We start from the raw sequence: 11,050 nt of genomic DNA, 5'->3' as shown, positions 1-11,050 counted from the left end.
GGCTTGAATTTTTTCTTCAGTTCCCCCAGCTTGAGAAATGCTGAGTGTGTTCTTCCTTTTTGGTTTTCTGATTCCAGATCTTTGCACAGTTTGTTGCAGTATTTGGCTTTATCTTCTCGAGCTGATCTTTGAAATTTTCCGTTCGGTTTTTGTACCTCCTTTTTTCTTCCATTTGCTTTAGCATCTCTACGCTGGAGAGCAAGTTTCAGTGTGTCTTCTGACATCCATTTTGACCTTTTCCTTATTTCCTGTCTTCTTAATGACTTTTTGCTTTCTTCATGTATGATGTTCTTGATGTCATACCACAACTCTTCTGGTCTTTGGTCTTTAGTGTTTAATGTATCAAATCTCTTCTTCAGATGATCTGTAAATTCAGGTGGGATATATTCAAGGTCATATTTTGGCTTTCATGGACTTGTTTTCATTTTCTTCAGCTTAAGTTTGAATCTACATATGAGTAACTGGTGGTCTGCTCCACAGTCTGCCCCTGGCCTTATTTTGACTGATGATGTGGAGCTTTTCCATTGTCTCTTTCCACAGCAGATATAGTCAATTTGATTTCTGTGTATTCCATCTGGTGAGGTCCATGTGTACAGTCATTTCTTATGCTGTCTAAAGAAGGTATTTGAAATGAACAAGTCACTGGTTTTTCAGAATTCAATCATGCATTCCCCTGCATCATGTCTATCACCAAGGCCATATTTTCCAACTACTGATCTTTCTTCTTTGCTTCCAACCTTTGCATTCCAATCACCGGGAATGATCAATACATCTTGATTGCATGTTTGATCAATTTCAGATTGAAGAATTGGTAGAATTCTTCTATTTCATCCTCACTGGCTTTAGTGGTTGGTGTGTAAATTTGAATAATAATGGTATTAACTGGGCTTCCCTGTAGGCGCATGAGTATTATCCTATCACAGACACCATTGCACCTCATGACTGATCTAGATATGTTCTTTTTGACAATGGATGTCTCATGATGAGGTGATGAATTATCCAAGATAATGCTGGATGATGAGTTCTCTAGATTGGAAGACCTTCAAAATATATAGTGGCTGTGACAGTGGACTTGAGCACAATGTCAGCCATGATGATGGCACAGAACTGGGCGTTGTCTGGTTCTGTTGTCCCTAGAGTTGTCATGAGTTGGAGGTGACTTGATGGCAGTTGACAGCAATAGACACCAAAAGGAGTGTGTGGGAGTGAGGGGTTGAAGAGACTGTGTTACTTTAGTTCAACCCTGCCCTTCCATCCCACACAGGTAACTAATAAATACAAAACAAAACAACAACAGCCCTATGGGGTTGGGACAGGTGACTGGAAACACCTTCCCTTACTCTAGGCTTTAGGATAGCCTCATCAGTCTGACACCCTGTTCTCTTCAAAGCCCTGTATGTAGATGATCATATTCTACATGTGTCATCTAGTAGAAAAGTTTGGGCAACCATGGCTCACTGTCCCCATGCCTCAGCTGGCCTTCCAAAGCAATTGTTGTTGTTATTAGTTACCAGTGAGTCTTGCATCTTGACTCATGGCAACCTGAGGCATAAGGGAACAAAACACTACCTGCACCATCCTCAGGATGGGTTGTGAACGGCATTCATTGGTTGATTTTCAGAAGTAGTTACTAGTCCTCTCCTCCTAGATTGTCATAGTCTGGAAGCTCTGCTGAATCAGACGAGTGAAGGTGTATTGGCTGGGAATTGGACCTGGATCCACCACTGAATCACCACGGCCCTCTCCAGCAGTTATTAGAGCAGTGAAAGAACAAACCAATCTAGAATCAGAGCTGCTGGGAAGATGATCCATCTCTCCCGTGGCCTCATGACTGCCAAGTTAGAAGGGGTGGGATTCTGGGATTCTTGGAGGTTCTAAAGGGAGATGATAGTTTGGATCTTGGAGGGTGCTGAAATTCATAGCAAATCTGAATGCAACACAGAAGGTAATATGTTTTGTCTTCAAACTGTCTTGTGGCTAGCCTTTAATGTATGGCTTGACTTGGATCCCCAACTACCCCAGCTCCCCCACATACCTGGACCAGAAAAGGTGAGATCTGCCTTAGTCTTGTGACACTTTGTGAGTCTCCCCAAGGTCATTGTCAGGCCTGGCTAGGATGTCTCCTGCATATATTCCAAGAGGGGAATAAATAGGTTCATCTCAAGGTGAGGAGTCACTGGTCTCCACCCTGCCTCCCATGAAAGTGGTCTCATAAGCCTTTACCTATGCGGCTGTGAGCACATATGTGACTTCTGCTTGAAGCCCACCTCTACTGCTGCAAAGCTGAGCAGTCTTGGGAACATCGCATGCCTCCTCGCAGCAGTTTTCTGGTTTGTAAAATGGGAATAAATTTATCTCATAGGATTTTAATAAAAATGAAGCTCATTGCTTCCAAGCATCCAGCATCCAGTTGTTAAGTGCCTTTGAGTTGAGTCGATTCTGACCCATAGCGACTCTGTATAGGTTTCCAAGTTGAGCTTGAACTACCGACCTTGCAGTTCAAACAATTTTGCAATCTGATGCATTAGCCCACAGCGCTACACCAGAATTCTGTAGAGTAGGCACTCATTAGAGCTCAGATCCTATTGAAGCTTTATGACACAGTTTCTGGTTTATGTGTGTACATTTTGTGTACAAATAGGATCATGCATGGTGTTTGCATCTTCCCTAAGACATTTTAACAGCTGACCCTGCCGGATAAAACCCAAGATGCAAATGCTTACTACATTTCATTAGCATAAGTGTTAATATAAGGCAGCTGTCTCACGGCTATAAAACAGTGACGAGTGTGTCTTTGCTTGGCATGTGGAATATTATTTTTTCTCTTACTGAGCCGATTCAGTATTCAACTTTGTCATTATTTAAGTTGGACCTTTAGATTGCTGCATGTTAATGCACTTTACTATTCGGGATTGTTGGATAGCTGTGTGCAAATATTTTTGTTCTCACAATGCAGCCATGGTCCAGGTAGCCCAATGGGCAGAAATATGATTTGCACAAATATTATCATTTCTATAGTGTATAGGAAAAAGAAACCTTAGAACAGAGCAGGAGAAAGCTGCCCTTTCAACATTGGGTTATCTAGGTTCAGTTGGCTTTTTAAAGAAGGAAGCTGTCAGTCCCCACTCTCCGAACCCTAATCTCAAAAAGTCCTTTCTTCCCAGATATTTCTGTACCAGGAAGAGCAAAATCCTATAGGTGTTTGCCATCACAGAGTTTTCTTGCCAATATGAAGAGAAGATAGGAAGAGGAAAAAAACCTTGGACATGTGCTGGGATTCTGGGGATGCTGTGTGGAGTTGATTTCTAATGTCTCTTGTCTCCTTTATACCTAGAACAAGGAAGTGACCTGTAAGAGAGAAAAATGTCCAGTACTGTCGCGAGACTGCGCCCTGGCCATCAAGCAGAGGGGAGCCTGTTGTGAGCGGTGCAAAGGTGATTCATGTCTTCTCATGATCACTTTCTCTTCAAGCATTTTTGTTTCTCTGTTTCTCACCTTTTTTCTTCACTTGACTCTTGACTGGGATGCAAATGGATGTTGGGAGGGACTCTGGTATCTGTTTGTTGAGGATAGGAATAAGGGAACTCGCCTATTAGAGGGATGGATGTATGGCAAGCATATGCCAATGTGGTTTATTTTCTAAGGCGTGTGATTAAAATGTCATAGAAAAAGATATAAACCAGATGCCTATACCAACTTGTACACAGGCACACAAACGTGTTTTGTCACGAAGTTTCAACGCTCAGTTTTTCCAGGTTCCACATTTACCTTACTCACCTCTGCCAGCATTGGACCATTTTAGTCCCTATTAAATTTTTTCTTTCCTTCCAAATTGAATCTACGTTCTCTGTCTGTGAGGCATCTCTAAAGGATCTGTGCTCTCACCTGGTACTTCTCACCCTCCCCTGTACAACTTCGGTGGTGCATAAAGCTTCTTTTCCCTTCATTGTATCCTGTGTTCAGTTAATTATTAGCTCTCTGAGGGCAGGAGCCAGGTTGCACAATGCCATGGCTTAGTGTATATTGGAGTTTAATGCTTGACTGCTAAGGCAAGTTCGAGTCCACCAATGGGCCCCATGGAAGAAAGTCTTTGGGATCTCTGAAAAATAACTCACTGAGAGTCCCTTGGTGCCCAGTAGAGCCAACTCTGTGGTCAGTGGTCTACACAGTGCTTTAGAGAATGGGAGCTTGCTTGGGTGTGAACACCATGTCCTGCTGCCAATTCAAAATTGATTTTTGTCACTTAGTACCTGTTTGTTCTTGATCTTCTGAAGACCTGCTAACTTCTTTCTACCCTACTTTACTCTCTCTCTCTCTTTTTTAAAAATGTTTATTGTGAATTATGTGATAGTTTACATGGGAGAACATTAGTTTTACATTCATCTTATCATGTATCGTCTCATTGCCATGATTATAATCCCCTCCAAGCATCATCAACCAACCAAAGGGTAAACCCTGCAAGCCTCCCCCCAGTTGTCAGCACACAGCCCCTCTCCCTCTCTGGGTCTACAGTCCCCAGCCACTCCGTCTCTTCACATCATCGTCTTTGTCTCCATCTCTAGGGTCACTGTTTCTCTGGGTAGGGTCCCGCACTCCCCTCTTCGTCCTTGATGGTTTCAGGAACCTTGGCTCTTGGACTGCATCATCAAACACGCCCCTCCTTTTGCTACAAAACACCTACCTTCACATTTCCAACCCTCACAGTCAGTCCTGATAACAATTATTCACCATTGTACCACAAGGGGCCTATCCCTATCTCCTTTCATTAGCTCCGCCCAGACACATTGGATACTACTCAGTGGAGAATCTACTTTCCTAGCCAAGAGGTTCTAGGCTCCCTCTTGGAAGCTTGGAAGCCAGTCACTTCTTGCCTTTGAAGCCTTCCCCCCCCCGCCCCCCACCTTTGGGTAGCCAATGTCCAAGTTGCCCATCCCTGTGTACTCTGTGTATGGAGGGGGTGGGAAAGATTCTCACTGTAAAGGATTGTTCCCTCTTTTGAGCTACTACATCCATAGGTGTAGGTCAAGTTCATCAAACTGTATGAGATTACTTTTATTTTTCCTCTTCTTTCTTATTCTAGTTGAGCTCTAATCATCCAGCCATTGAAGCCAAGTCAAGTGGGTAGAATCTGCAAGTGTGGGTGTTCTTGTGCATATGCCTTCTCTTCTTATCAGCTGGACGCTTCAATCTCCACTCCAGTCCTCTGTGGCTATGTCACTGACTCTGGCCACACTGCTGGCCAATCAGGTCTCCACCCGGGTTCACAGGAGTCTATTGAAAGTTGTAGGGCTTAGCTCACAGCTTCATTGCCGTTCTTCCCTCATTTTCCCTTATCGGTGACAAACTTGGTCACCAATCAGAGTGCATGTCTGCTCGTGTATTCCCATTAAGTCTTAGTCTTACAAGGGGGTTTGCCCTGAAGGGACCCAACCTACTTTCCTGTCTTTCAAGTGAGAATAATAATTCACTATTTCCAATTGTTTTTACCTCTCAGAACACACACTCAGGAACTTAAAATGTAAGATACATTCAAAATGCTTAGCATGCAAAGTGCAAGGCAATTTAGCATTTATCATTAGCATGTTGTTGTTAAGTGCAGTGGAGTGGGTTCTGACTCATAGCGACCTTGTATTAAGTTTCCAAGGAGTGGTTGGTGGGTTTGAACCACCGACCTTGTGGTTAGCTGTGCAGTGCTGATGCTACAGTGCCCTTTAAGTATGTGTCAAACTTGACTATGTTGAAACCTCTCAGAAAAGCTGTAAATGAGTGAGAACAATGTTTTTTTAGAATCTTCTGAGTGTCCAGTTTATTCTTCCCCTTTCTTAATAGAGCTGGGAGTTGGATGTTTTTACCAGTATGAGTCTGAAAGCTATCCATGCAAACTCTGTAATACACTTCATTAAAAGCTTCCCTGGTGGATTGTGAGATAAAGTATTTACAATGAAAAATACAGTACTCAACTAACGTATGTCTAAGATACTGTTGTTCTACCTTAATAAAGAATCTTCTTTTTTCATTCCTTTGAAACATTTTTATTGTGGTAAAAACATATGCAACAAAACATTTACCATTTTAATCACTCCTCTGGTGGCAACGTAGGATACGCACCAAACTGCTAACTTCAATGCCTGTAGTTCAAACCCTCGGGAGAAAGATGAGACTTTCTGCTCCCGTAAAGATTTACAGCCTTGGAGATCTATACAGGGTCTCTGTGAGCCAGAACCAAGTCCAGGGCCATGAGTGAGTGAATGAGTGAAGGGGAGAATTCAGTAACATAAATGTCTTTCCCCCATATTGTTGTGAACCACTGTCCATTACCAACTGTTTTTGTCTCTCAAAACAGACACTCAGACCCCCTTCAATAATAACTCCTCATTTCCGCCCCACCTTCACCAGCTCTTGGTTGTTGTTATGTGCCGTGGAGTCAGTTCCGACTCATGGAGACCCTGTACAGGGTTTCCGAGGCTGTAAATCTTTACAGGAGCAGAAAGCCTCATCTTTCTCCTGTGGAACTGCTGGTAGTTTTGAACTGCTGACCTTGAGGTTAGCAGCCCAATTCATAACCACTATGCTACCAGAGTTCCTTGTTATTTTTGTGTGAAGTACTGTTGAGTCGATTCTAACCCATAGCGACCCTGTATAGGGTTTCCAAGGATCAGCTGGTGAGCTTGATCCACCGACTTTGTACTTCAAACAACTTTACAGCCTGATGCATTAGCCCACAGCGCCACACCAGGACCCCAGAGCTCCTTAATCACTAATAAACGTTGGTCTTTATGTCTTTACGTATTCTAAATATTTCGTTTAAGTGGAATCAGGCAATGCTTGTCTTATTTCATTTAGCCCAGGCTTTATTTTTTAAATCACTCTTTTGTCATCTCCATTTTTCTGTGGTTGTCTAAGCTGCATTGACAGTGAGGGGGAGGGGGTCAGTTGGATACTGTGGAGTGGGAACAGAATGTGTTAAGGAAGCACTAATAGTCATGGTTTGTTTCCTCAGTGTCCACAGAACACAAGGAAACTTTCTGCTGCTGTGGAACCATCTTCCCCAGTTGCGTTATTTCCCCATCTATCCGAATATGTGATGTCACACTAACCTGAACACATTTGTCTTGCTATTTCCTTTATCAACACCCTTTCCTCCAATTATCCTCATCCCCCAAGAGGGAGGGAGACCCATGAGAAATCCATTTCCTGACCATTCTTTTTGAGCATGTGAAGGTAAACCTCTTAGAATGAATCTGGAACCAAGAATAGACCAGTAGGTTCAGCGTTCTGTACTTTGTTTCTGACAGTAATGACAAGATGTTTCAATCAAGTCAAGACCCTTTACTTGCCCTGAGAGTTTCCTCCCTGAGGGAGATTTGAAGATTCACCCTTCATTTTCTCTCTTTCTATCCCATAACACAGTTTTGTTTATGAGGTTTCTGGGACATAGCTGTGTTTGCTCTTTCTTTCTTTCTGTCTTTGTTTATTATTAAAATATATATAACACAACATTTACTAATTCAGCCATTGTTCATGTGCATTTGCTTTTAGGTACTGGAAACTACCCGTGCTTTGATTTGTGTATGTTTTCCTAATTGATGTTGTTGTTGTTAAATGCTGTCAAGTCGTTTCTGACTCATAGCGACCCTGTATAGGGTTTCTGAGACAGGCTGCTGGCTTTGAACTGCTGACCTTGTGACTACCAGTCCAGTGCTTATTCTACAGCATCACAACATGGTATTTCTAATTAGAATAGTAACATATGTTCGGAGTAGAAACTTTGTAAACTAGTTTAAATTGTGAAAAAGCAGAAAGTAAATTAGTTGTGCTTACCACCCAAAAGAAAAACAATTGTTAATATCTGGTATGTTTCTTTCTGTACCTACTTTTCCCCATATTAATGTATTTATCTAACTGAGATCATACTACTCATTTCTTGCTTCCTTCCCATCTTCCCTCCCTTCTTTTTTTATTTTGCTGTTGTGTGTTTTCGAGTGGGTTCCAATTCATAATGACCCTGTATAGGGTTTCAGAGAGTGACTGGTGGGTTTCAACCATTGACATTGGGGTTAGCACTCCAGTCCTTATCCTACAGCTCCATGCCAGGACTTCTGTTTAACACTGGGTATAGCATGATTTCACCTTACTAGGAAATAGCCTTTTGAATGGCTATCACGTATGTTTCAGTTGTTGGATGTACCAACATTCATTTGGTCATTCCTCCATTTTGGGGTATTTGGGTCATACCTTGGATTTTAGCATTGGGTAAGCATAAAGGCAGGAGCTGAAACCAAAGAGCTTTGTGTAGTGAATGAAGTTGGACCCAAAAGATAGTATCAAAAGGAGCATTCATTAATTGGGTGTGAATAGATTATAGCATAAACCCAGAGACCACTTTGAACTTGATCTCCCAAAGAACCTAGGTAAATCACTGCTCAACTTTTTTGTATCTTTTGTTCACAAGGAGGAAACCCCCCCCAGGACCAATCATTAATTTATAGCAGACATTCTGACACAACAGCAGCAGCTGCAATTCCGATCAGTCCTCTCTTAGCAGCATCCTCTGTACTAATATGGGGAGTTTTCACATTTTATACTCAATGAGAAATCCTCTTATCGAACATACTTGCTGGCAGTATTTTACTTAGAGCAGAATGATATGTAGGTAAGCTAGTCTCAGGATCAAATTATTTTAGTCAGATTAGAAAACATTCTGCAATGAATTATTCTCAGCAAAGAAATGGCACCTTGGTTTCTTAGTTCCATTGTAGCAGTAGAGCCTATAGGCTTCATTGTTTTGCTTTTTTTTAAAAAAAGTTTTTACTGTGAATTCAGTGATAGTTTACATGGGAGAACATAGGTTTTACGCACATTGTTTCATTGCAATGATTCATTGTATTGTCTTTTGAAAGGCTTCTGCCATCAGAGTAGCAGTGATGTGGGAGCAAAGGGGTCACAAATTAAATAACTGGAATCACTTGTTCTCAGTCTCCTTTTATCTAAAGATGTTTCATCAAAGTGGGTTTTATCAAAACGTGCTCTGGTGGCCTTGGACCTCACAAGACCTCATGTGATCCCACTGGCTTGTATGTGTATGCTGATGAAAACCTCATGCTGCTTCCCAAGTTGCTCAACAGACAAGTCAGCAGACAGTGTCGGCAAACTTGTCATCCAGGTGTGCAATGTGTGCCTAACCTGGAGGAATAAGTGGAGGGCATGGGCTTCCTAGGCTTCCCAGCGGAGGTAGTCCTCCTGGAAGGCCCACATCCCTTTCTTGCCCTAGCAAGCATATGGGGAGATGAAATCCAGGACTGCTACCTGGACGAAGCATTAGGGGAAGTCTGCTTGGTGTTCTGAATTCCCTGTGAGTGTTATTTCTGGTTGGTGTGTCCTTCCTTTGATCTGAGGGAGTCCTGAGTATCAGCAGTGTGTCTCAAACTGTCATGAGCCACAGAATCACCTGTTACAATGTGGATACCTGGGCCTGGTCCAATGGGAATCATAATAACAAGATCACTATTCTTTTGCATCAACATAGTAACATTGAGGATTAACTAGGAACCAGGTACTGGTGTTGGAGGAGAATATTGAAAGTACCACGGGCTGCCAAAAGAACCAACAGATCTGTGTTGGGAAAAGTGCAGCCAGAGTGCTCTTTGGAGGCCAGGATGGCTAAACTTCATCTCTCATACTTCGGACCTATTGTCAGGAGGGACCCGTCATTGGAGAGTGATGTCATGTTTGGTAAGATGGAGGGTCACAGAAAAAGAGGAAGACCCACAGCGAGATGGATTGGCAAAGTGGCAGTGTCAATGGGTTCAAGTATGACAACAATTGTGAGGTTGGCCCAGGACCAGGCAGTGTTTCGTTCTGTTGTTCATAGGGTCACTATGAGTAGGTGCAGACTCAATGGCACCTAACAACAACCTAACAGGTACTGGATCTTCACAATTTAGTGAGGGAGGTGCTGTCAGAGTTCCAGTTTTCAGATGAAGAATGGTGTTTTCAGTAGGTTCAGTGCATCACCCAAATATGTGACACAGATGAGGGACAGATGCAGGAAGTCCCACTGTTAGGCCATTGTTGTTGTTGTTAAGTGCTATCGAGTCGGTGCCAACTCATAGTGATCCTGTGTAAGGTTTCCAAGAGCAGCTGGTGTATCTGAACCACCGACCTTGTGGTTCACAGTCCAGTGCTTATCCTATAGCGCCACACCAGGAGTTCCTATTAAGCCATAGATCTGTTGCTTCAAAAGCTATGGCCCAAATCCCTGCCTCTGCATTTGAATTGCTCCACCAGATGGTCTCTGAGGCAGACTGGAGTTGAAGAGCCTTCCTCATGAATAAATCAGAACCACCTCTTTTAGAGGGTGTCGATCAATGTCTGTTTTCAATATATTTTTTGGGATCTGAGAAAATCTCTTTGCTGTTTGTAGTTGGTAAGACCATGACTTTTTTCTGACCTTTTGCTGTCTTCCTGTTTTGAAAATTTTGTATCACTAGAATGATGATAAGAAATAAAGTAAAACAGCAGAAAATGACTAGAAAATATATAACTCAAGTACTGAAATGCTTACTGAATGTCTTTTCCAGTTATTCAACTGTGTAAATAAATGGGGGAGCAGGGGAGGGAGACTTTTCATACTAAAAAAACTTAAAAAGTAAAGAACAAAGTTCCTTTTGAAACACACTCCCATACAAGCAACAAAAAATAGCAGCTATCAAGTTCTTATACCTTTCCTAATGAATTACACACACACACGTGCACACATATCCAACCCATTGATTTGAGCCAATTTCCACTCGTAGTGATCAATCAGGACAGAATATAACTGCCCCAATGACTTTCCAAGACTGTGATCTTGATGGAAACAGACTGCCAGCTTTCTCCTGTAGACTGGCTGCTGTGGGTTTGAACCACTTACCTTTCATTCAGCAGTCAAGCACTTAACCACTGAGCCACCATGCTATACACACACATGTAAGAAGACATCAAAGTTAATGGAACAATGGAATGAAAAGATGATAGAATTTTCCATGAACTTTTTGAAGCTCTCCCATAT

The 11,050-nt window shown here is 42.3% G+C and overlaps 1 protein-coding gene across 1 annotated transcript in view; it reads left to right on the top strand.

Moving 5' to 3' along the window:
* The window catches only part of BMPER (BMP binding endothelial regulator), a 410,362-nt gene that overhangs the window by 34,980 nt on the left and 364,332 nt on the right, over positions 1-11,050 (top strand). Inside the window, exon 3 of the mRNA XM_006832140.1 lies at positions 3,335-3,434. Within this exon, the coding sequence (XP_006832203.1) occupies positions 3,335-3,434 (100 nt within the window). The remainder of the gene's footprint in view (positions 1-3,334; positions 3,435-11,050) is intronic.

This window comes from Chrysochloris asiatica, unplaced genomic scaffold, assembly GCF_000296735.1.
Source record: "Chrysochloris asiatica unplaced genomic scaffold, ChrAsi1.0 scaffold00006, whole genome shotgun sequence".
NCBI lineage: Eukaryota > Metazoa > Chordata > Mammalia > Afrosoricida > Chrysochloridae > Chrysochloris > Chrysochloris asiatica.
The sequence above is the reverse complement of the archived record's forward strand: the minus strand, read 5'-3'. Positions and strand labels throughout refer to the sequence as shown.